This window comes from Ascaphus truei, chromosome 11, assembly GCF_040206685.1.
Source record: "Ascaphus truei isolate aAscTru1 chromosome 11, aAscTru1.hap1, whole genome shotgun sequence".
In the NCBI taxonomy this organism is placed as follows: Eukaryota; Metazoa; Chordata; class Amphibia; order Anura; family Ascaphidae; genus Ascaphus; species Ascaphus truei.
In genome coordinates, this window is record NC_134493.1 from 26,803,939 (window position 1) to 26,830,397 (window position 26,459).

Here is a 26,459-nt window from a genome sequence, read left to right on the forward strand (position 1 = left end):
CCTTGCTGAGCATAACCTCAGTTTTGTGACGCTGAATCTCACTGCTTCCAATACCCTGCCTTGTCTGCCTCTTACCTTGCTGCCTGACCCTGCCTTGGATTTTGGATTTTTTGATACTCTCCTGCACTGACCCTGGCTTTGGATTACGACGATGCTGCCCTCTCCTGCACTGACCCTGGCTTTGGATTACGACGATGCTGCTCTCTCCTGTGCTGACCCTGGCTTTGGATACGACAACTCTATTCTCCCCTGCACTGACCCTGGCTTTGGATTACGACGACGTTGCTCTCTCCTGTGCTGATCCTGGTTTTGGATTACGACGACGCTGCTCTCTCCTGTGCTGACCCTGGCTTTGGATTACGACGACGCTGCCTTCTCCTGCACTGACCCTGCCTTTGGATTACGATGACGCTGCTCTCTCCTGTGCTGACCCTGGCTTTGGCCTCACGACGACTCTCCAATCCTGACCCCGGCTACGTACCCCAACGATCCGCTACTCTCCACTCCTAGACCCTGCAAGTACCACGTTTACGCTGTCCTCTATAACCCCGACCCGGCATGCAAGACTATCCTACACTCTAGACGCGCCCTCGTGGTTGTGGTCGGCGTTCTATATCAATCCCTACCTCAGCCCCGTGGTCGCGCCTCGTTTGTGGTTAGCTACGCGTTACACTAAGAGGGGATATGATAACTATATACAAATATATTCGGGGACAATACAAGGCGCTTTCAAAAGAACTATTCATCCCACGGGCAGTACAAAGGACTCGGGCCATCCCTTAAGGTTGGAGGAAAGGAGATTTCACCCGCAACAAAGGAAGGGGTTCTTTACAGTAAGGGCAGTTACATTGTGGAATTCATTACCCATGAAGACTGTGATGGCAGATACAATAGATTTGTTCAAAAAAAGGTTGGACATCTTTTTTAGAAAGGAAAGGTATTCAGGGATATACCAAATAAGTATACATGGGAAGTTGATACAGGGAGTAATCCGATTGCCAATTATTGGCGTCAGGAAGGAATTAATTTTTCCCCTTTATGAGATATCATCGGATGATATGACACTGGGGTTTTTTGTTTGCCTTCCTCTGGATAGATAAGTAAGTATAGATATAGGATAAAGTATCTGTCGTCTAAATTTAGCATAGATTGAACTTGATGGACGTATGTCTTTTTTCAACCTCATCTACTATGCAACTATGTAACTATGTAACCTCATTGTGGTTGGCTAAAAGGTATCACCACTTGCATCCAATCTGTCATTTTATTGCAACTCCAGTGTATATTTTATATATACTGTAAGATTGTATGATTCACTTTCCCCAAAAATGCATGGATGTTTATACATGAAAGTCTATAGAAACAGGTTAGTAAAACTGTACAATCAATGTATTTGTAACATCCCTAACCTTAGCTCACACACTGAAATTAAATACTAAAACGTATTTTCCTACAACGTAAAGTTACAGTAATTAATCAGCAGTCCCAATATAACGTGATCATTTTATTGAAACAAAAGCAGTGGAAATAAAGCCATCATGTCTAACTCATAAGAAGCATGTTATGAATAACTTACCACTGATGTATGAATCAATATAAAGTGTGATTACCTGGAAAGAGTGAGTCACATCCATTCGTAACACGTGCCATAATTCTCTCTTATTAGATTTGTTCTGAAACTTGCCTGCAAGACCAAATACATCTTTCTTGTTGAGTTTAATGGTCGCGTCTACCTCATGTTTTCCCTGAAAGTCGAAAGCAGGTTATTTGAGTTAGAAAAATTAAACTCAAATTATAGCATCATTCTTAAGTAGAGATATGCAAAAATGTTCACTGACGTTCCCGAGCCAGGCGAGATTTGGCGTTTTCATAGCCAGCAACATTTATAAAGTTCACATTCACATTCCTCTGAATTCAGTTCACATGAAATTGTCACCGGTCACTCGTGAACATTTTGCAGGAAACCAGAACTGTAAGACATCTTGTGTTGGCACATTTGAAAATATTCACGTCTCTCTATTCTTAGGTAAACATAGAACAAAGTTCATCAAAGACCGGTGCTACAGAGTAAATTGTAGGAATATAGAAACAGTTAATTGAGTCAAGGCAAGATAATATTTGTAGGGGTATTTGTTGATCTTGTATAGAGATGATCTTGTAATGAATATATGACTTATGTCAGTGTTCCACTCAGATATGGGGAGAGCCTGCTGCAGGTGGGGATAAGTGGATAATGAGGACAGAATATGCCTGTAAAGCTGATCTGACCGGTTCTCCTCCCCACTTGTAGGTTAAAGCCCCATGAGCAGTGATTAAAGTTGTCCTTAATTCAAGATCATGAATTAAGAATGATCAATAATAAGAAGAAAACCCTCTTTGACAAAGCGCCTTGTTGTGCGAAATGCGTCAGTTACCTCTTTGCCAACATCCTTGATGTCACCCAGCTCAATAAATTGTTTTCAAACTATTTTTGATGTGCTGAGCCCTGTCCTTATTGCTGTTGTGCACCGCTTTCTTTCCCTGTTTGGGACTGTTATCTCTATTCTTAAACCTTTGGTTGGCAGAGGGTCCGCTGCGCATTGCAAAGCAGAGTGTTCGGAACATACTATGTAGGAGACTTTATAGACACAATAAATGTTTGGTAACAAAGTTACAATCTGATGCACAGACACAAAGGGACACATTTATTAAGTGGTGCTGCGCCATGGAGGCATTTTATGACCTATGAACTTCAATCTGCCTTAGGGTGCTTCACAGTGTGCTTAGCATGTGGGGCCCAAAGTGACTTAATATATTACTCTGTGTGCGTCAAGAGCTTTAACACAAAAAATCTGTCAAATAGTGTGACAGGGTGAATGAACGTCACCAGCCATATACCTGGCAAACCTATGTTTAGACTTGCAGTGCAGCAGTGATGAGGTTAAGTTTCAGTTGAGAAGGGCTGCTTAATTAGTCTGACCCTAGCTGCATAATCAAGGTGTTTTAAAACCCCCAGGCTGTACACACATGCAGGCTAGCTGGTCAGGAGACAGGACTGAAATACTGAAGAGATTACTGCTATAAGGTCTGTTTTTCAAAGTACATGTGTGATGAATTGTCTGTGTCCTGCATGCTGAAGAGAAGCTGCCTTGTTTTCTATGCTAAAAAGAAGCTATTTTGTTTTTGCATGCTGAAGAGAAGCTGCCTTGTTTTCTATGCTAAAGAGAAGCTATTTTGTTTTTGTCTGCTGAAGAGAAGCTATTTTGTTTTGTGTGCTGTATGTTTTTAAGGCTCAATTAAGAAGTCTTATCAAGAGAACCCGCGTGTGTGGTTGCATGTACCCTGCAACATATGGTGTCAGAAGTGCCGGGATTTTGAGAGACCCCTGCAGTTGAAGGGCCACACACACACACACAAATGAGATAAATGGAAGAATTTTTAAAAGAGTTTCTGTGCGAGCAGACAAGACAGCAGGGACTGGTAATGCAGGAACAGACCAAACAGCAGGGACAGTTAATGCAGGAGCAGGCCCAACTACAAGCAGAGAGAGATGAAAGACTATTGCAGCAGCAAACCCAGCTCCTAACCCAACAGCAGGCAGCACAGGATGAGCAGATGGCCAAGCTGCTGACCCAATTCCAGGGGTCTGCCAGTCCAGAACTTGTGAACAAACCCCCGGTCCTCCTGAGGAAAATGGCTCAGAACGAGGATCCAGAGGCTTTTTTACTCATGTTTGAAAGGGTTGCCGAAGCTCAGGGATGGTCTGCAGATCACTGGGCAACTGCTTTGGCCCCGCTCCTCATAGGAGAAGCCCAGGCCTCATATCAGGGCCTCCCAGCAGATCAGGCAATGGACTACCAACAAGTAAAAGCCGCCATACTGGATCGCTTAGGTCTGACTCCAGAAACCTACCGGCAGCAGATCCGGAACCTGAAGTATACCGCTAAGATGAGACCCCGGGTCCTCGCTCAGCGGTTATTGGACTTGTGTACTCGCTGGATACAACCCGAGGAGCGCACTAAGGAGACAATTCTTGAGCAAGTTGTTTTGGAACAATTCCTACAGACAATACCCCCTTCCGCACACTCGTGGGTAAAACGCCATGCTGCTGAAACCCTAGCTTTGGCGGTCCGACTCGTTGAGAACTTCCTTGGGGCCGAGGATCAGGCGAGTGCCCTGGGCCCGGTGGATCCAACTTCACCAGCACTCCCAAAGAGGGAGATCGGAACAACGGGGAAACTACGGCCCCTCCATACACAACCACCAAGTGCCACGAAAGGAGCAGTCAATCCAACAAGGAAGAAGTCAAAACGCCGGGCACCGCCGAGACCCTCATCCCCTTCCTGATGTCGGCTTGTCGCCAAATGAGAGGAAATTCCGAGGACGTCGCCCACAGGACCCACCTGATGCCTGGTCTCCAGTATCCGGTCCAGCGGAGCGCTATCAGCGGCACCCTCCTGCGAGGGAACCCTCTCCATGTTCCGCCTGCGGAGAACAAGGCCACCGGCATGTGGACTGTCCACAGATGGATTGTTCCTTCAGCAGGACCGTCGCCTCGGCCGTCACCCCAAGGGACAGTATGGGCTAGAGTGAACACAGATTTAACAAACGCCTCGGGAACCAATATCTGTCTGGTGACCTCCCCTGTTTGTGTCTGCCTATTCACCCTATACAGGATATCATTTGATAATTCAAAATGGGGGAATACTATCACCCACTGTGCATTCAATATCTGCTCATCAATTTCTACCACCTTATCATACTGTCTAGCAAGGACTGGGTCTTCCCTTTGCCTCTGGCGAAAATCAGGGCGGTATAGGTCTGGTAAATCTCCAGGACCCATATCCCCCTCCCTATGGCCATCCCCAGCCATCACTTGTGACTTCTGGCTACTAGAATGGTCACCTTGAGACCCAGATTTCTGCAACCAGTACTTTTTGTCATGCAACCACACACGCGGGTACATGCAACCACACACGCGGGTTCTCTTGATAAGACTTCTTTATTGAGCCTTAAAAACATACAGCACACAAAACAAAATAGCTTCTCTTCAGCAGACAAAAACAAAATAGCTTCTCTTCAGCAGACAAAAACAAAATAGCTTCTCTTCAGCATAGAAAACAAGGCAGCTTCTCTTCAGCATAAAACAGCATGACAGACAGACAGTTCATAAAACATGTACTTTGCAAACAGACCTTATAGGAATAATCTCGTCAGTACTTCAGTCCTGTCTCCTGACCAGCTAGCCTCTCTGTGTGTACAGCCTGGGGGTTTTAAAACACCTTGATTATGCAGCTGGGGTCAGACTAATTAAGCAGACCTTCTCACCTGAAACTTAACCTCGTCACTGCTGTACTGCAAGCCTAAACATAGGCTTGCCAGGTCTATGGCTGGTGACGTTCATTCACCCTGTCACAGTGACCAAGAATGCTACATTGGTGAACCCAGTCAAAAACTTCCAACCAGAACGAGCCCACACAGACACACAATAACACACCATGAAGAAGGGAGATACTACACAGACACACAATAACACACCATGAAGAAGGGAGATACTACATACAATAACACACCATGAAGAAGGGAGATACTACACAGACACACAATAACACACCATGAAGAAGGGAGATACTACACAGATACACAATAACACACCACGAAGAAGGGAGATACTACACAGACACACAATAACACACCATGAAGAAGGGAGATATTACACAGACACACAATAACACACCATGAAGAAGGGAGATACTATGCAGACACACAATAACACACCATGAAGAAGGGAGATACTACACAGACACACAATGACCCACCATGAAGAAGGGAGATACTACACAGACACACAATAACACACCACGAAGAAGGGAGATCCTACACAGACACACAATAACTCAGAATGATAAGACACTGAGACTAAAACAAAATGACTTAATGCTGATATGGGGGTTGTTAGTCCAAAATAAATAAAGTGTCACCTAATACTGAAGTTCTCATCTCAATTGGGGAGAAAAAACTACACTTGTGGCCAACACACAAAGTACAACTGATGGGGGCCTGATGAAAGGTCTGTACTGGACCTGAAGCGTCGCTGTCTTCATTGTTCCTGAATAAATGAATACCTTTTTGCAAGACTTTTAGTAAGTAGAGCTTTACTACTTCTTTAGGGGCATTGTGCCTCTTTACTTCAGTTATACAAAGTAACCCTTTCCCCAGAACAGCAGCACTTACTGACACATGTCTTTTAGTTGAGGCACAAATTTCAATGTTGCTGGGGAAAACGTGGTGCTTGTAGGGATGGGACAGACCAGCACAAACCTGGAAGAGAATGAAAAAACAAATGTATGTCATGCTTTGTTCGGGGTATTTGACATGTATTCCTGTATCACTAGGCATCTACTGTATGTTCTCAATACGTGTCTACCTGAAATGCAAACAAAGCTTGTATAGAAGTATCCAATATCAATACAGGGATACATGCTCCACATACAGTATCATTACAAGAGGAAATTCCTGTCCCAAAGAATTTATAGTGAGTACAGGCATACCCCGCATTAACGTACGCAATGGGTCCAGAGCATGTAGGTAAAGTGACAATGTACTTAAAGGGAAGCACTACCTTTTCCCACTTATCGATGCTTCGGTGCAGGTTGGGAGCCTGTATTGCAGTTCAGGACGTACTGTCAGGCGCATGCGCGAGCTTCCATTTGCCTATTGGGCGAGGGGAATCAGCGTGTCACTACTATGGCGGTCTGTAGGGCAGAATAAGGGTCCGTACTCACGAAGCGAGTGTACAGACGCAGGGGTATGGGGCTATTGAAAATATGTCTTACTCGCGAGTGTACTTAAAGTGAGTATGCTTAAACCGGGGTATGCCTGTCTGGGTGTTTTGTGATGGCATCTGCTTGTTCCATGCTGCCTACTCACATAGGGATTCTCTGTTTGGTACCCAAAGACCACCGTCTGAACGGATTCTTCCATCCCATCGAGCAACAGCTTGGTTTCCAGCATGTAATGCCTCTTCTTTTTATCCACGGTAAAAGTTTCCTGGAGACGAAAGCTCTGGGGGACAGGCAATTTAAAGGGATGTCTGTGGGGGAAAGAAAAGAATAATATATATATATATATATATGTCAGTGAGTAAAGACACTGACTCTGGAAGTAATGACACTGAATTTGAAGTAGAGGACCCTGGTTCAATTCCTGGTGTCAGTTTCTTGAGACCTTGGGCAAGTCACTATATTTTCCTGTGCCGGAGGCACCAAAAACATAGATTGTAAGCTCATCTGGGCAGGAACTGTGTCTGTAAAATTTCCCGTGTACTGTGCAGTATACTGTCAGAGAACACGATCTCCATTAGACAACGAACAGAAAGCCTGTGACATCGCTATGTGTCATGGGGCCCCAGGAGCACCAGACCGAATGGCAAGGGTTAACGCCCTTATTTTTCATCTTGTTAAATGCCTGGCTAAAGACATGTTATAATTTGCATGACACGTTTTAAAACTTTAAGTAACTAACTTTTTTTTTCACTAACTTTATTTTCAAATGGTATGACTAGTTTTAAAGCTGCAGACCATGCAATATCCTACATCTGTTTTTTTTTCCATTTATTTATTTATTTTTATTTTTTCCAAATATTTTTTATTGGGTGGTTACACAGGTACATACATATAACAATGTTTACATCCCAATACAGAACATTTTTCAACTTTTGTAGGATAGGGGGAAAGAATAAATGCCCAAAAGGTGGGGCTTCCCTGAAGGAGGGGAGCATAGGCTAGTAAGAAAGTAAGGCAGTATAGGAAGGTTGGAGCACAACTGGGCACAGAAAAAGAAGAACAAACTGCGAGAGAGTGTGTGTCCCATAGAAATATTTAATGGATCAAACCATGAACACCTTGATAAAGAGCGTTCCGCTCGAAACGCGTTGGTGGGGGCCTGTGGGCTCACTGTATTTTCATGGTTTGATCCATTAAATATTTCTATGGGACACACACTCTCTCGCAGTTTGTTCTTCTTTTTCTGTGCCCAGTTGTGCTCCAACCTTCCTACACTGCCTTGCTGTCACCCTTGGAAAACCGGATGCACACACCAGAGGAGGATAATCATGGAGACCATCAATATGTGAGTAATACTACTCTTATACACCTTTTTACTGTTCCACAGCGATAAATCTGACTGGACACTAGCTAGTGGGAGTTGTTACTTATCTTAGTGGAACTCCATCCAGGCCATCGTGTTATAGTGGAAGTAGGTGTGATCTATATGTGATTTTTGGTCTATTATTTTCCTTGATACTCCTAGGATCTTTACAGTTGAAGAATATATTCATGGACTTGCTATTGCCTTGATCAATGTTCTAGAGCACCATTCAGCATTTTTTTTACGTAGTAAGAAAGAGGAGATAGGGAGCGGGGCATTTATTTATTTTTTAATTAAATCAGTTCTGTACTATAAGAAAATACTTGTAGCATTTTTTTTTAAAACTCTGAATGACATTTTTATGTATTATAATGTAACAAGCCTTTTTTGTTTCTATAGCAACCATTTACAAAGTCACACTGACTGCAGTGTGACTTTGTAAATCATACTCCTACTCAGTAATCATACTCAGAGGAAATACTTCTCTGCAGTCATTTAGTGAACCCCGAGCCGAATCTTCGCCGACCAATCACAGGAAAACGGACCGATCGGCAACATAGCTAATTACTTATCCGTGTGTGGATTGTGTTAATGCACACATTAATTAGGGGGGGGGGGATACAAAACAGCATCTTGGACTGCTGCTTTAAGTTTTAGGTTTAAGGAAATGTTATTTTTTGGATGCAAAGATTCAAAGTGAAACGGTTGCAAAAGGGGAGTTGGCAAAGCTTCTACAGAATTAAATGGTGCAAAAAAATGTCTTGGTTTCAATTTTGCACCTAGAAAAATGTTTGCAATAATGCCGAGGTTGAGTAAGATTTTAGTGAATTCCACCACAGTTTGGAAACTTTAACAAGATGGGAGAATTATTTGCCGGAAATATTACTTTTTGTGCGCTTTTGAAAAAGCCGGGAAGCTGTTGGCTTTCGAAAAAAAAACTCACCCCTAGCAAAATTGAAATATTTGAATGTGTCCAAAAAAGTAGTAAACTGAAGAATATTAAAAAATGTATATAAAAAAAAAATAGATTTGAAAATAGGTAAATAATTGAAAATTCCCAAGAAAAAAATTGGGGGGCGGGGGCTGGGTGGGAGGAATTGAAAATGAGAGAATATTCAGAAGTTTAAAACTAATTTGGAGAATATTCAGAAATTAATTAAAATATATTTAAAAATGGAATATTCAAGAATTCTTAATTTTTTGGAACTGAAGTAGCAGTAATTATGGATATACAAGACCTGAAATGAATGACTCCTTGCTTCTGATATAGCATCTTCTCTTTTTTCAACTCTTCTATCTGTCCATCCAGCTGAAAAACCAGAGGGTCTCTCTTCTGGTCTGTCCACACTGTCTTCACTGAGAAATGTGACTTCTTAGGCTACAAACCAGGTACACAAATAAGTTATGGAAAGTAAAAAAGTGACGCAAACCCTCCACCATGCAGAGTACAACATGAGAAAGAGCCCATATGAGCATATTCACATCTCAGACGGTTCCACAAGCCTGCCGTACCCCATAATCACACACACCAGGCAGTGCTTCTACTGCAGCCAAGGATTCTGGGTAATGACATGCAAATGAGCACACCGTGCATCACTTTTTGCTTATCCACTTTAACATCTATCCCTTTCCAGGCAATTGTTCACATTATGGAGAAAAAAAAACAAAGCAGTTATTCAGGGCAAAGCTACAATGGAAGAATATGTGAGAGATTGGTACCGTTTTGCTTGTGCTATTTAACTACAATAGGAAGGTGGGAACAATGTTGCTTGCTACTCCTGAATTATTGTATTATGGATTGAGCTACATTCAGTCAAATCTCTCTATATTAATGCAATATCACTGAGATTAGTTATGCATGCTTTTACTATTTGTCTTGCAAGTATGCTCTTTGAACAGTATTGACACTTTACGGCAGGGGTGGGCCACACCAGTCCTCAAGGGCCACAAACAGGTCAGGTTTTAAGGATATCCCTGCTTCAGCAAAGGTGGTTCAATCAGTGGCTCCGTTGAAGACCCCTGCTTTAATGGCTGATAGGAATAGCAGATATGGCGGCCCCTTCCAAACACCCCCCTTTCATAATGAAATATACCTGCTTGTGTTTACTATTGAACATCAATAACGCAATCCCGAATACCCACCGATTCCAGGCGCCTGTAGTCAGCGGTCACATTAAACTCCTGCTTTGCACTCTTGATCTTGAAGCAAAGCGTCTTGGTTTTCTCATTGTTCTCTAGGTGAATTTCATTCTTAAACACCTGACTCCACAGGGACAGCACTTCGCTGTAACTTCTCAAAGCATTTCCGCCAACAACATTCACCGTGGACGCCTAAACATAAAATAAAAATAAAAACCCCCTCTGTTCAGATTTACTCGAGGCGCTGCATGGATTTGAAACATAAAATACTAACAATTTTTTAATAATACATCATAAAATGCTGACGGTAGTAATTTATTGAAAGCACAAGAAATAAATACTCTGCGTTAAACACACCTTGAATTTTCAGTAATGGCTTCAAGCCTTTGTTCCTCAGGCTTAATATGACTACATGTCTCCGATGTATAACCATGGAATGCAGGTAATCTTCTATAAATAAATATATATATATACTGTATATATATATATTCAACTTAATTGTTATGTAAGTATCTTCTATAAATAAATATATATATATTCAGCTTCAAAAAAGGGAATTACAAAAGAAAAGGAGGGGGGGAGACCGGGCACCAATATGACGTGGGTACAGATGCATACAGCGAGAATACAGTTTATTTGATGACAGTAATGCCACTTGGTGCGGCCTCAGAGTTCGGCCCAGCTGGGGAAATCCAAGGACTATCGTGTTTCGATTCAAGGTACTGTACGCCCGTCGGCGTGATTGAGCCAGGGTTGCAGGACCCTCTGGAACTTTACGCCGGCCGCAGGGGACATTAAAATAGCCGGTCATTTTCTCCATTTGACATATGAACCATATTGTTTGTTTGATATTAGTTATGGGTGGCAGTCTCCCCCCGTTTCCAGAGAGCGGGCATCGCGCGCCTGGTAGCCGTGTTCATGTGTGGGAACAGCTTGTTTTCAGCTCTGGACAGCTCTTGTAGGCACCTGTTCACAAGGAACGCCCAGGGGTCCATTGGTAGGTCAGTACCTAAGATCTGACATTGACCCGATTACAAAGGCCCAAAACTATAGGGCAGGGCCACCACATGTGTAAGAAGGATGCATTCTCTCTGCAGCTCTCAGGGCACAGTGCGGAGTAGCTAGGGCAACATTTAGAAATGGTCAGAGGGATGAGTACCATCGCAGTACTTTATAGGCGTTCCCTTTAAAGCTGCCGTCCAAGCTGACGTTTTTTGTTTTTTTACATGTTATTTATTTTTTCCCTTTAATACTGTACATGCATCAATACAATCCACACAATGATACGTAATTAGCTAAGTTGCAGCAGAAGAGGACCAAAGATGCAAAGTTCTCTGGGGAAGATCATGTGACCAGGCAGTCACTAGAAACAATTGGTGCACTGCTAGAGAGAGGGCAGGGCTCATAAGGGGGTGTGCCGGAGCCTGTTTCAGAAGTGGAAGGGGACGTGACTTTGTAAATGGTTGCTATAGAAACAAAAAATGCTTGTTACATGATAATACATTAAAAATGTCTTTCAGAGTGGTTTAAAAAAAATGTTACAAGCATTTTCTCATAATACAGAACTGATGTATTTAAAAAAACACACACGTGTAGAATATTGCTTGGTCTGCTGCTTTAATAGAGGTGCATATTGAGCCTCTGCTTCAAATACTGTATATCGGACCAGTCATCTGCTTGAAGCTCCCTGCTCAGGTCTGCCTCCCACTGCGCTACAGTATGTATTTCAGGTGGTTATGGGGCTCATCCTCTGGGAGGGCAAGGCCCGGGTATAGTGGAGATGTCCGTCTTTGTGGGCCCTCTACTTTCAGGCAGAGTCGCTCCAATTGTGTAATGAGAGTGGGCGGGCTGGTCTGGGTGTGGAACGCTCTGAGCTGTGGATAGTGGAATTGTTTGTTTAATGGCAGGCCCTTTTCTGCCGTAAAATAGTCAAATTGTCTGATCTTGAGACAATACTATACTTGTGTCGTTTGCATGAAGGATATGCATGTAAAAGAATAGCATAGCAATATGTTTCACTGGGGAACAAATTCATTACCACTGCCTAACTAGGGACTATGCCAGTAAGTTTGTCCTTAATAGCATTTCCGTTAATTTAATTATCATTTTATTAGGAATTAGGGGCTTTATAAAAAACAATACAAGAGAGACTGGTGGATTTTTACTTGAGGTCTGTGCAAAAGTATATTTCATATACAAATGAATTATTCTCACTGCAGCATCACTTTGCATGATTCTCGTCTTTAGCTCATCGCAAGAACATAATGCATAAAATGACAGGAGTTTCAATCTATTGAGCTGAAGTATACACTGCATTAATACAGTATATGTGGAAAGACTGGCTTGCCATCATTTCAGTGAACATACAGTATATGAACGCAGTTTGATGAGCAGCTACAGTAGACCGAACGCTAACATCAGAAGTAGACTCTTTGTAATCTGGAAGAACCTGGAGTAGATATACTTTTCTATTAAAAAAAATAATATATATATATACCATAATACTGAGTTAAGTTATGGTGAGTAAAAAAAGTGACAAAAACCCTCCACAGGAAAGCAAATATGCAAATACAACTGTATGCTCATCTGCATGTCTTAGGCAGGTCTGCGGGGTTGCAGACCTGTATAAGACATGCAGATGAGCATACAGTTGTATTTGCATATATATATATATATATATATATATATATACAGTGTTCGACAAACCTATACATTTGCACGCCCTGGGCGAGTGGATTTAACATCGTGGCGAGCTCCTATTGGCCCAAGCAGCACACGTGTGGTACTAGGTGGCGAGTAGATTTGTTTGTGTGGCGAGTAGATTTTGTGGTGATTTGTCAACCACTGTATATATATATATATTTTTTTATTATTTGTTTATTTTCTTTTTGAACACTATTTTGTTCTCTCTCATTTTAGGATTTCCGACTAATAATTTAACAATAATATCCTATTCCTCCATCACTTTTTCACTAACACTATTTAAATAATGAAATCTGACATATTCAAACACGGTTCACTTATAGCGTGCTATGAACGTTTTCTCTTCACTCAATATATGAACACATACTTAAGATTAAAATGAAAAAGTATACATGTGTGGTCACCCTACCAAACAAGCGAAATAGCAGATTCTTCACGCATAATTCTTACAGCATTCCATGTATCATTATTGATTTTTCTTTACATTACACATGTATTGCCTGTCTATTCAGTATATGGACATCAAATCAAACTCATAGAATAAAACATAAACTTAAACGGGGACTGACTCTTAGGTATGTAACCGTAGGTGTGTGTATATGAATTCTCCCCTCTTTCTCACTTCCTTTGTCTTTATAGAACATTTCCATCACCAGGTTCTTGATGGACAGAGCTTTCCCGGCACTCAGCTCCAGTGTGGCCTGGGAAGCATAGCGATGGGGTTGATGGAGTTTGAGGGCTGAGTAAAGATATAGCCAGGGTGTATCCATAGTATAAGCCCCTGAGAAGAAACAAGGGTAATAAATAGGTGTTAGGTTACTGCGCTCAATGATAATTACACATTGGAGGTTCATTGTAGCAGCAGATTTGCAGTGAGTGCAAGGAGGTGAGTCAAATGTGATCAGTGAGAACGCTAGAGGGGGATTGTGGCTCGCTTCAGCAATCTAGGAGGAAATTCACTAACCTTTGACATACTGTAGGTCAGGGGTGGACAACTCCAGTCTTCAAGGGCCACCAACAGGTCAGGTTTTTAGAATATCCCTGCTTCAGCACAGGTGGCTAAATCAGTCCCAGATTCAGCACAGGGGGCTCAATCAGTTCCAGCTTCAACACAGGTGGCTCATTCAGTAGTTCAGTCTTTGACTGAGCCACCTGTACTGAAGCAGGGATATCCTGAAAACCTGACCTGTTGGGAGCCCTTAAGGACTGGAGTTGGACACCCCTGTAATAGGACTTTTTACAATACTGTATGGCAGAAAACCCCTGCTATGCCTAAAGCTATCAAAGCATTAGAAATGAATACTTCCAGACACCAAAGGGGTTAACATACAGCATAGACACCCTGCAAATAAAACAATGAGCATAATATCTATATGTGCAAATGTTAAGTCTGGTAGCCGAAGTGACCAAGAACTCATGACATGCTGGCCACTTGAGTTCCAACGGGATTCAAATGTACACATACAGATAATATGCTTCTTGAGTGGCTAGTCTCAACTTGCCTATGTCTATAGTGGCCCTTATATACTTAGGCAAGTTCATCCTAACGCCGGCCTGGGGGAGGTGATACAAACTGGCGGTATTTTATGACAGGAGCCCAATATCTGAGTTTAGTGAGTAGGATATGAGTAGGTAATTAGCATACATATGCGGGCACATTTGTGATACAGTCGTTAAATTAAATGCTTATGTATATGTAATTAGGTGTTGCTACTCATTTGTATGCCAATTAGTGATCCTAGCATTACATTAAACCCACACTTATCGCTGCAATAAAATAGTTATTGCTGCATAATCTAAGCATTCAACCTTTCGTACAAAATACGGCAGTAAAAACAAGTCATTTTTTGAACCATTAACACACAGTGATATCATTATTGAAGCTTAGTAAATCTAGCACAAAGGATAAGAAGTATTAAGAGATAGAATGTTGATTTTGACAATTCTGTACGAATATTACAGTATGTGCGACTGACAGTCCTGATGAAGACTTTATCACACTCTAGGAGAAGACATTTCTGCCTAACTGCTTGAAACCGTGTTTGCAATGTGGATTACACTGTATTGTGGCAATGTGCCAGGTGAATGATCTATTCTTGAGGCGTGTAAACATGTCAGCATAGGATAAGTAGCCCGGATTACTTTAGTCAAGTTAATCAATATGACCTAGTACAGGGGAAGTCAATGCCAGTCCTTAAGGGCCACCATACAGTCTGGTTTTCAGGATATCCCTGCTTCAGCTCAGGTGGCTCAGTCATAATGACTGTCCCACTGATTGAGCCACCTGTGCTGAAGCAGGGATATCCTGAAAACCAGACCATAGGTGGCCCTTGAGGACAGAGTAGGCCACGGCTGACCTAGTACTTGCTAGTTATCTGTTATCAGTGTATTTCTTCCCTATTTCTGCTATTTGGTAGATGATAGAGCCCCATTTGGAGGCTTAGCGCCCCCACTACCAATATATTCTCTCTTCTTCTTTCCGATACATTTGTGTTATCTGTTGTACCTCTTGGGGGGGTCAATAAACTTTCCTTGTGGTTTTAACAGAGTCTGTTACACACAAAACACAGCTCATTTAGTTACAGTACTAATTATAGTAATTCCTAGGTCCACATACTTCTATTTTCTTCTTCTAAGATTATATGTGACACACATGCATTATCTGTACCTTCCCATTTCCTGAGGTCATGTTTCGATGCATCCTTCCACTGCAGTCCAGCTACAAATGGCATTCGGTCGTTGTACTGCACTTTGAAGTTCGTGTTCATCTCCAGCGCAGAATGAGAATGTAATAGTTGTGTCCGATAATTCACCTGCTTCTCAGCAACTTGCAATGTGAACTTAAATTAAGATTGCAAAGTAGTTTTAGGGTAACAAAATTATATATGTGGACAAATCAACATACAGTATAAGGTCCCTTCACCAATGGTATGTTAACAAGGAATATTTAGAATTAAATACTGTACTGTATGTTAATATGTTGCGCTTCATTCAACACTGTCTCCTTGGTCCCATGCCGACGCATTTCGCTTATCCCATAAAACAAAGAAACTGTACGTATTTCATTTAACGGAACACCGATAATTGTAATATATTTAGCAGTAACAGGACCCTGGATTTAAGCATCACTCCACAATACCAATGACTGCAAAAATTGTGTATTATATAGATTATTATTTTTTTGCTCCCTTGTGAAATAATGGCAATGGAAAAGAAAAAGAAGACGATTTTCAACCCCATCATTTCTAACAATAGCAGATCATTCTAGAGTTCACAGTAGAAAAGATAAGGATCCAGCATCTGGTGTTGCTGCTTTTAGTTCGACTTGGGCTATATGCCCCATGGCCCTTTGCTCCCATTGCTTTGTGAGGCATTGCAATATCTATTGCAGCTATTTCATTTAAAAAAATCTGTACCTCCATAAAGTAGCTGGATGTTGATGGATTAGAATCATTTTTGAAGGTTTGGCTGATGAATAATTTCTTCTTGTTATTGATTTCGTCCCAATGCTTTCCATAGCTCATCTCCAGGTGAGACTGTACATGAGGTACACTTTCTTCATGATGTAAGTGTACCTGTACAAAACATGTTTCTATTATTGTAGTCTGATCTGTATATAACCATCTATCTGAAGTTATTCTAACTACAGGAGGAGTATTGCAAATAAATACAGCTCAACCCTGTTATAACGCGATCCGTTACAACGCGAATCCGCTTATAACGCGATGCAAGTGTGGCTCCCAATTTTTGTATGTATGAATACTTTACAACAGGGGAGCGCAAACTTTTTGTGCTGCGCCCCCGTCTCTCTGCCCCCGGCTCTCGCGCCCCCCTGCCTTCCTTCAGCCGCGTCAGATGACGCTGCGTGGGCGTGTGACGTCAGGTCACATGGTGCCGCGGCGTCTATTGACGCCGCGTTGCCATGGCGACGCAACACAGACGGCTGAATCCCGGTAAGTAAACAGTTGCAGAGGCCTCACGCGATCCCCCGGCATTTAATTTAAATGCCTGGGGGAAGAGCGCGGGGCCTCTGCAACAGCCCGCGCCCCCCCAGCACAATCTCCCGCCCCCCCTGGGAGTCGCACCCCCCACTTTGCGCACCGCTGCTTTACAACACGATTATTGGTATCTTAAATACTTTATTGTACAACGCATACAATTGTACATTATTTCTAACGTGATCCGCTTATAACGCGATATGATTCTTTGGACCCCAAGCACAGCGTTATAAGGGGGTTGAGCTGTACATTGTAGGTAACAATGATTATTATTTGTTTCTTTTTTGTTATATTTCATTGATTATAATTAGCCAGCAAACTATTATGCCATGGATATGAGAACATGTTAATGAATTACCATGTTACCCGGAAAGTTTCACAATTGCTAAAATCAGTCAATAAATTTATCTCTTCAATTTCCATGATAAATCAACAAACTCAGTTTTTAAACGGACTAAAAAAAAATCTAAATAAAACTGGTTGGCTATAGGAAGAGAACCTCTGGATTGCAACTATGCCCATTCGAGCTGGTAATAGTCTATGCATTTTAAAAGGATCAATCCGTGCAATATCCTACGCGTTTCACAAAAAACAATCAGTTCTTAGTATTAGATAATATTAACGACATTTTTTTTCAAATCCTAATATCATTTTTAATGAGTTGTAATATACTGAGCATCTTTTGATTTCTATAGCAGGCTTTAGCACACTTCCCCAGCAGTGCAAGATCTTTGCAACACTTTCCTGTTCGTGATTATTTGTTGCTAATATTCCCATCAGTTTGAGCTGCAAACTGTAACAATAGATAATGTTACCGTAGTAATATAAGAATATATTGTAGCTGCTGACTGAAGGATTGATTGAAACTGAAAGGCGGCCATTTAGTGAACCCTGGGAAGCAGGATCTTCAATCACAGTAGAATGAATAGATCGGCAGCTTAGGTAATTGGTAATCAAAGGCTGTATATATTAAAACTAATATATATATTTATTTTATGTGCCGATTTGGACTGCCTCTTCAAATATAAGTGAAGTTGATGGAGAGCCCTTTTTTATTTAAAGTTCTTACTAAATATTCCTAAGTGGTAGCCGTGTTCCTATAGAGAACAGGAGGTTACAAAGCAAGGCTGGCTGGATCTGTTCCCTGAAGTCAATACGCTGGAGGAGACTGCAGCCCAATGCTAAGCAGTTCTTGTCATGACCTTTAATGAAGTGACTCTTGTAAATATACTTGCATGATATAATTCACCAAAACTAAGGCTATACTGTACATGTTATACCTTGTGATTAAAGGACTGGATCTGGGTGCAGTGAAATTCATGCTCCAAGTCAACCCTGTACGTCTCATGGGAATCCGTCTCCACTTTAATTTTCTGGCCAGCGTCACACTCATGTCGAAGATGTTTTGCATCACCTGTTTTAAACATCAGGAAAACACCATTTGTCTTAGGCTGCGCTTATACTGTAGTGCCCGCGATGGCAACGGCGACGTCGCTCCAAAACAATTGACTCCGTCGCGAGCGCTTATAGTAAGCGCGATGGGCGACAGAGCAACGGAGCGACCCAAAATTTGGAAGCCGGGTAAATTTGATTTTTCAGAGACTGTCGCCACATGTGACTGTCTGAACCAATCAATGAACCCGTCGCTAGCGACGTCGCTGAAATTTAAATTATAACTTTCGCGGGTGGCGACGGCGAAAGGTGACGTCATCGCTCGCGCCGCCATCGCCAGCACTATAAGCGCGGCCTTAGATGCATCTAAACATAGGAAGGGGTACATTAAACCACTGCAGAACGTGAGGAATAAACAACATTGTTTTTATAATGACCTTTTTTTTTAGCTAATGTTGACCCTTTAACACTAAGCAGGTAATATGTTTTTGTCGTCCAGCAGGACAGATCTGTGGACCATTGAGTCTGTTAGTGGGAAGGTACAGTATAGTAGTGAAGCACTATATATACATAGAGGGTGCTTTATAAATACAGATATACATACATAGTAGGTTGGCATCCCTTGGTATTTATCTTGTATTGAAATGGTCTTGACTTTTTATATTTATGGTGTTCTAGCACAGCGGTGTGCAAACTGGGGGGGGGTGCACCCCCCAGGGGGGCAGGAGATTTGTCTGGGGGGGCGCTGGCGGTTGCAGAAGTCCCGCGCTCTTCCCCCAGGCATTTAATTTAATGCCGGGGATCGCGTCAGGCCCCTGCAACAAGGAAACTTACCTGGAATCAGACTCGTCTCCATGGCAAAGCGGCGTCAAATGACGCCGCAGTGTCGTGACGTGATGTCGCTGGCGTCAAATGATGCAGCGGGTCACGTGATGTGACGTCACGCGATGTGACGTCACGCGACCCCGGAGCGTCATTTGACGCATCTGGAAGGTATGAGAGGGGGTGCGAGACCTGGGGACGCCAGCCAGGGGGGCGCAGCTTAAAAAGTTTGCGCTCCCCTGTTCTAGCATATAGCTTGGGATACACAAGGAAAGGGTTTAATAGGATATAATAAAGAGGAGCAGGGTAAATACGGTGGAGAAAAAGCCCCTGTCTCCTTCAGCAATTGAGATGAGTGAAATGTTCGCTAAAGTTTAGAAAACAGACATTTGCCCTTTTTTTTTACCTATAAAAATGTGGGTAAAATTGGCAAGTTCAGCAAAAAAAATTTGCCAAGTCAATATGTAAGGTCCTGTGGCCTCTTATATACTACAGTTCCAAAGTGCGGGGAAACGGCCTCAGGCGAGGAGAATCCGGCGTGTGCAGCCAACACAACACAGACAAACAATTTCTTCACAGTGTCGGTCTCCTCTAGGGCAGAGATACAAAGCAGAGCTCCACCCACACGTTCATAATGAGGTTCTCCATTTACTTAAATGAAGAATTGCATTGTGAACTTGCCTTTTATATACACTGCCATTTTTGCTACATTGTGTCTGTGTGATGAAATTCTGGCAAAAAATGGCAACATTCTGAGCAATGCGAACTTTCGTGGAAATGTCCTGAAAATGTGAGAAAACCACGAAAACAAAAGTGTGTGAAATAAAACTGAAGACACACTGTACACACAACACTATGCAGCAACATGTAAATAGTCAATGAAACTATTGTATGCAATATACATTAAAATGAAAAAGGAGGATGGAAATGTAATATAATCTGAGAAAACAATACTGGACACCGAGTGACGTTGGAATATGCTTGTCTAATTTGGGATAGTGCTAATATTGAAAGGTCATTTTCTATTTAACCAAATACAGAATTTGCGTATATGACTGGTACAAGGATATTTCTGCAATACTTGAGGGACTCATCTATAGCATTGGGATACTATACTAACACAGCAAATCCAATTATAATACTGGGTTGTAGCTGCTTAAAATGATATATTATTACAACAGTCAATCAGGAGACCTGTGGAGTTGTGAACTCTTCGTACATACCCCTACGTTCATGTATCCTTTTGTGGGCCCTTTAAAAGGTATCACAACTTGCATGTAACTTATGATGTACTTTAAATGCAATACGTGGTAGTAGCATTAGATGAGGGAAGTAGTGTAAGTAGTAAGAGTTGCACTTGGTGAATGCTGCTCCAGTCTATTCATGACAGCTGGAACCAGTCACTGCACGAGAATTCATGGTCCGTGTGTGCTTTTGTCTTGCTTATTTCTCTATAGGGCAGAGTAAATAAGTACTTCAGTATTAGGTGCAGGGCCACTTGTCCGGCTCCGTGTCCTCTTCTCCTCTGGTGTTGCTGCTGCCCAAGCGCGACACGCTGACGTCTGCCGCGCTCCAGAGCCCCCTGCTCATGCACGCCGGTGAACGGCCGGAGTATTCTTCTGCGCATACGCAAAGGTCGGAGGACCCTGCTGTGCGCTTGTGCGCTGACGGCGTGAGAGACGTCTACAGCGCATGTGCGTGCCGAGCCGCCTGCGCAGAGATGGACTGTGGGCATGGAGGTAAGTGCGTGGCTGACGGCTTCATCTGCCAGCACTGACGTCATTTCCATAACCCACTCCCGTCACCAGAAACAGCGATTTGGTCCCACTAAAGAAGTTTCACTTCAAAAAGGTAGCACCTAATACTGAAGTACTCATTTATTCTGCACTATCGAAACTGAACTAACACGGCTATTTCTATTGATAAGAGATTTCCAAAAAGAGATATTGCTGCCCAAACTAGACGAACTAAGGGCATGGTGCCTTATGCATAAACCCAAAGCCATCGTTCTTACAGAAACATGGCTATCCTCTAAAACCCCTGATGCAAATATCGCCATTCAGGGATACTCCATTTTTAGGAGAGATAGGTCAAAGAGAGGAGGAGGGGTGTTATTTTATATTGCAGACACCTTACAATTTACACTGCTACATTGCCCACCAAGTCCACCCTCTTTTGAAACTCTAGTTGGCAAAATCTGCCTCCCCTTTTCTAAGCCCATCTTGCTTGCTGGCATCTACCGCCCCCCTAAAGCCCTTCTACAATCCTTGACTGATATCACCCAATTTCTTGCCTCCATTTCATCTCTGAATGAGAAGAGTGAGCTGCTAGTTCTTGGGGATTTCAACTTCAATTGGCTTGACCCTAAAAACCACAAAATCCAGATACAACTCAAGTCACTTAACCTATCGCAACTCATTTCCCAACCCACACGAATAAACCTGAAGTCGCATAACCATTCCTTGCTAGACTGGATTCTCTCCTCAAACCCCAGCAGAATCCAATCCTCTGGCATCCTTCCTGACATTTTCAGTGACCATGCAATAGTGTACTGTGTAAGGAAAATTAAAACGCCCCATTCAAGCCCCAAAGTTCTCCTCACTAGAACATTTAAAAACTTTAACCCACAACAGTTTCTGGATGACCTTACCAACTGCCCATGGCACAGAATCGATTTAATCCCCGACCCTGACTCTGCGCTCGACTATTTCCAATCCGAGTTCTTAAAACTCTGCGATACCCATGCTCCACTACGCAAAATAAGGGTACGGGGGGCCTCTACCAGTTCAGGGATGCCTTGTGGAAAAGCTACAAAGTAACTGGCACTACCAAGGATCTCAATCACTACAGATGCCTGCGGAACGTGTGCACAAGGCAAACAAGGCATGCAAAAGCACAATATTACTCTGACAATCTCCTCCAGAATACATCAAACCCAGCTAATTTCTGGAAGGTTATCAACAATATATTCCAGCCTCCTAACCATCAACAACCAAGTAATATCACTAAGGGGGATATTACTCTGACAAACCCCACTGACATTGCAAATGCATTCAATGATTACTTTGTGGGGTGTGCCACTAACTTATTAGCGAAACGCAGCACAAACCCCAAACCTGAATCTCATCCTGGGAGTACCCCTATAGTCCCACCCCCTCCCAACACTGCCCACAATTTTCAATTTAGCCCAGTATCTGAAGAGGAGATTACACAAGCGCTCCTCAAACTAAAACTAAGCAGCCAATGTGGACCCGACTTACTACAATCTAGGTTCCTACGATTTGGTGCCCCAGCCATTGCCAAACCAATTGCGTCCATAGTCAACTCTATCCTGTCTGCAGGCCATATCCCGAAGACCTGGAAAACTGCCAGAGTTGTCCCAATCTTCAAAAGTGGGGACAAAAACACTGTCTCAAACTACAGGCCAATCTCACTTCTCCCAATTCTATCCAAAGTTATGGAAAAATGTGTCCACTCCCAATTAAGCGAGTTCTACACCAAGACAAATTTCCCTAGCCAATTCCAGTCTGGGTTTCGTCCCAAACACTCCACCGTAACTACCCTGCTAAAAGTTTGCAATGAAATCCAGTGTGGAATGGAACGGGGACAACTCACTGGTGCAGTATTCCTAGATTTTGCTAAGGCTTTTGACACAGTTGATCATGCTATCCTGCTTAACAAACTCCAGAGCTCTGGAATAGGGAAACATGCTTTAAACTGGTTTCAGTCCTACCTATCAGGAAGATCCCAACATGTGTCCATCTCAGGCTCTAACTCCAACCCCCTGGATATCACCTGTGGTGTCCCGCAAGGCTCTGTTCTGGGGCCCCTACTCTTCTCAGTGTTCATTAATGATCTTCCCACAGCTTGTAAGGAAGCCTCAATACACATGTATGCAGATGACACAATCCTGTATGCACACAGCCATAGCCTCTCTGACCTTCAACACATACTTCAGTCTGACTTTTTGAGACTCGAAAACTGGATTTCCCAAAACAAACTGTTTTTAAACACTGACAAGACTGTAACAATGGTATTTGGGACCAAGACTAAATTTGTAAAGCTTCCAGTGACTGAGCTCCTGATTAGAACCAACGCTAAAACCACCCTAACACCTGTCACTAGTTTTAAATACCTGGGCTTATGGTTTGACTCCCACTTAACATTCGGGATGCACATTGATACCCTGACAACCAAGACCTATGCCAAACTAGGGGTACTTTACAGGAACAAATCCTCCCTAAGTCTCCTGGTCAGAAAGCGTATTGCACAGCAGATGCTAATGCCAATTATTGACTATGGAGACATAGTATATGGCTCGGCTCCTCAAACCCACCTTAGCAAACTTGACACCCTCTACAATTCAATTTGTCGCTTTGTTCTCCAATGCAACTACAACACACATCACTGCGAAATGCTCAAAGAACTAGATTGGTCATCACTAGAGTCTAGGCGCAAAGTTCACCTTTCCTGTCTCACCCTCAAATACTTTCTGGGCAAGCTACCCAGCTACCTGAACAAGCTCCTCACCCCTACCACATGCAGTACCTATCACCTGAGATCAGACTCCAAAAGACTATTCATGGTCCCAAGACTCAACAAAGTATCCGGACGTTCCTCCTTCTCCTTCCGTGCACCCCAAAACTGGAACAACCTACCAGAGACTCTCATATCCACCACCAGCTTAAGTTCTTTCAAATCTAAGGCTGTCTCACACTTTAATCTGGTCTGTAACTGTTTCATACGCTCATAATATATATTTTCTTTAACTGTGCATGCAATGTCTTGTATATAAATGTATACCTCGTTCATTTATGTAACTGTATTTGTAACCATGTATTATTTGTTTTACTCTGTGCCCAGGACATACTTGAAAACGAGAGGTAACTCTCAATGTATTACTTCCTGGTAAAATATTTTATAAATAAATAAATAAATAAATAAATTGGGAGGACACTAGTGGTGAAGCGGAGCACCCACGTGGACGTGGCTGCAAAGGAGGACAACTCAATACTGCTAAGGTTTCTAAAACAAAAGCCGTTTGCACAAGGGACCTCCTCCTCTTCCTGATTTACAATGTGTGTACAGGACCGGACCCCTTTCAAAGAATCCAAAAAGAAGCCAAAGTTTGGGATAAGGAACTCTCAGCAGCAGTCACCTTCGAGGCAGGTTTGGTGCCAACATGGGCTGCTCATTTCAATTAGTTCTCAAGTTTAAACAAATGTAATTGGAATATATTTGCATCCTATTGTATCCTAATTCTCTAAGAAGAGTGCCCTCTGGAACACTATTAAGGGTGGTGAACTCGAGAGCAGAAATGGATCAAAATTGTATGACAAAAGTTGATTTGACAGCACTGATCTTGCTGAACTTGAGCAAAATCTGGCGGCCGAGTGGTGTTATAAAATAGAGCTAATGATTCCCCGGAACAAGCCAAGCACAAGATAAACGATAAATGAACTTTATAAGGTAACATCCATGCCAAGAAATGTGATCTCTGCGGTGAAAATATGAGCATGAAATAATGTAATCAATTTTAAATGAAATTTAAAGCAGCATTTTATGTGATGGGAAAAAATGACCCTCCTACAGTACCACCAAAAGAAGCAGATTCAGCATCTCTCCACACTCTCCAAAGTTTAACAGCATCCCTTCACTTCTAGAGGGGTGTCTTCTTCAGTCTGCCCGCTAGCCGTGTAAAGGTTAAAGTGGGGCTGTATTTCTCTATTTGGGATTCAATGGGTTAAGGGGAGGAGTTAAGCAGCTGTGATTCTTACAGACCTGTAACAATGGCTCTACCCTCCAGATTCATCGAGCTGTGTTATGGACTAGCACACCCACGCAGGGGTTAACTCTTACTGACTTGAATGAGGAGTTAACTCCCGTTCGGGTGTTATAATCAATTTTGAGACTTCATGAAGAACACCCTATGATCTCATTGTAGGAGTATTGCGTTTAACTGTAGTACTGACCCCATTTTTAGCTCGCCATAAAAATGTTAGCCCTAGCTTGCTCTCAATATGCCAACACCCTCTCCAAAATCCATGAGGTTATTGTGCCATGGCATATTTGCCCCGGCAGTTCATGCAGTCTGATCCCATGTATCAAGCGCCACAAATGGCACTTTTACCATTGACTGATCCTCAAAGAACAGATGTACCATGCAGTCAGTGTGTCGAATGCACTTTGCACCTATCCTGCAATAGTTGGAAGAGTTACTTGAGTCATTATTATTATGGGAGGAATTACGTTCTGTCTTTACATTTTTATCTGTTTGGAGTGTCCAAAAAAGAAATGCCTGCAACAGCTAACAGATCTGCATCAAAACTACAACAAAATGATTAACGAGGTTTGTACATTTGTCACAGCCGCAAGTAAAAAAAAACTTATTTGATAAGCATCTTAATTCCCTTCTTAAATGCTACATACACAGCTCCTAAATATCTGTTTTACGAGTAAATAACCAATACCTAAAAGTCCATATTTGATCCTCATGGCATTTGACCACAAATGTCCTCGCTGCTGCAGAAGTCCAAGGGCGTGCGACCCGAACACTCCTGGAACAAAAGCTTCCCCTTCCAATGAGTACTGCTTCATTTTGTCATCCACTTTCTTGTCAAGATGCACTGCATCAGAAAGAAAACCAACACCTCATGCATACAATACCAATGCCATCCATCATCTAGCGCAGGGCGGCCAACTCCAATCCTCAAGGGCCAACAACAGGCCAGGTATTAGAGATATCCCTGCTTCGACTGAGCCACTGATTGAGCCACCTGTGCTGAAGCAGGGATACCCTAAAAATCTGATCTGTTGGTGGCCCTTGAGGACTGGAGTTGGCCATTCCTGATCTACAGTGTTACAGTATGTTGGCAAACAGTGGCCAATTTTTAAGATTCTAAATGGGTGTAATTTGTGACTCAGTTTAGTTGCATATAATGATGTAGTGTATGTGCCTCACATCAAAAGGACTTGCTTAACTTCTGGCACTGTGTGTTCATCTTTATAGGATGTGGCTGAAAAAACAACACACGTTTTGTATAGTTACTGACCTTACACTACTGAGTTATTGAATACCTTTTATCTAAGTAGTAATGCAAATAATGTGAATTTGCCATGCTTTGTTGGATTCATTTAATCTTGGGCTTCCCTTCTAGAACTGACATTTGAACAAACAAGACCAGTACTAAGGTTGGGCAATGTCACTGGTGTTTTGCGTCTAATAATGTGTTGGTGTTTTGCCAGAATTGATTTTGGTTTCTGTAAAAAAAATGATGG

General features: G+C 42.4%; 1 protein-coding gene across 2 annotated transcripts in view; it reads right to left on the minus strand.

The window, feature by feature from the left end:
* LOC142463092 (uncharacterized) overlaps nucleotides 1-26,459 on the minus strand; it is a 291,163-nt gene that overhangs the window by 135,645 nt on the left and 129,059 nt on the right. For both annotated transcript variants that reach the window (XR_012787370.1, XM_075565366.1), the window contains exons 25-34: nucleotides 25,652-25,807; nucleotides 18,248-18,381; nucleotides 16,386-16,544; nucleotides 15,638-15,809; nucleotides 13,539-13,750; nucleotides 10,270-10,458; nucleotides 9,366-9,505; nucleotides 6,910-7,072; nucleotides 6,214-6,300; nucleotides 1,611-1,745 (exon numbers count right to left, since the gene is read on the minus strand). Coding sequence is in view for 1 of the 2 variants with exons in the window: in XM_075565366.1 (XP_075421481.1) it covers nucleotides 1,611-1,745; nucleotides 6,214-6,300; nucleotides 6,910-7,072; nucleotides 9,366-9,505; nucleotides 10,270-10,458; nucleotides 13,539-13,750; nucleotides 15,638-15,809; nucleotides 16,386-16,544; nucleotides 18,248-18,381; nucleotides 25,652-25,807 (1,547 nt within the window). In the remaining variant the exon portion in view is untranslated. The remainder of the gene's footprint in view (nucleotides 1-1,610; nucleotides 1,746-6,213; nucleotides 6,301-6,909; nucleotides 7,073-9,365; nucleotides 9,506-10,269; nucleotides 10,459-13,538; nucleotides 13,751-15,637; nucleotides 15,810-16,385; nucleotides 16,545-18,247; nucleotides 18,382-25,651; nucleotides 25,808-26,459) is intronic.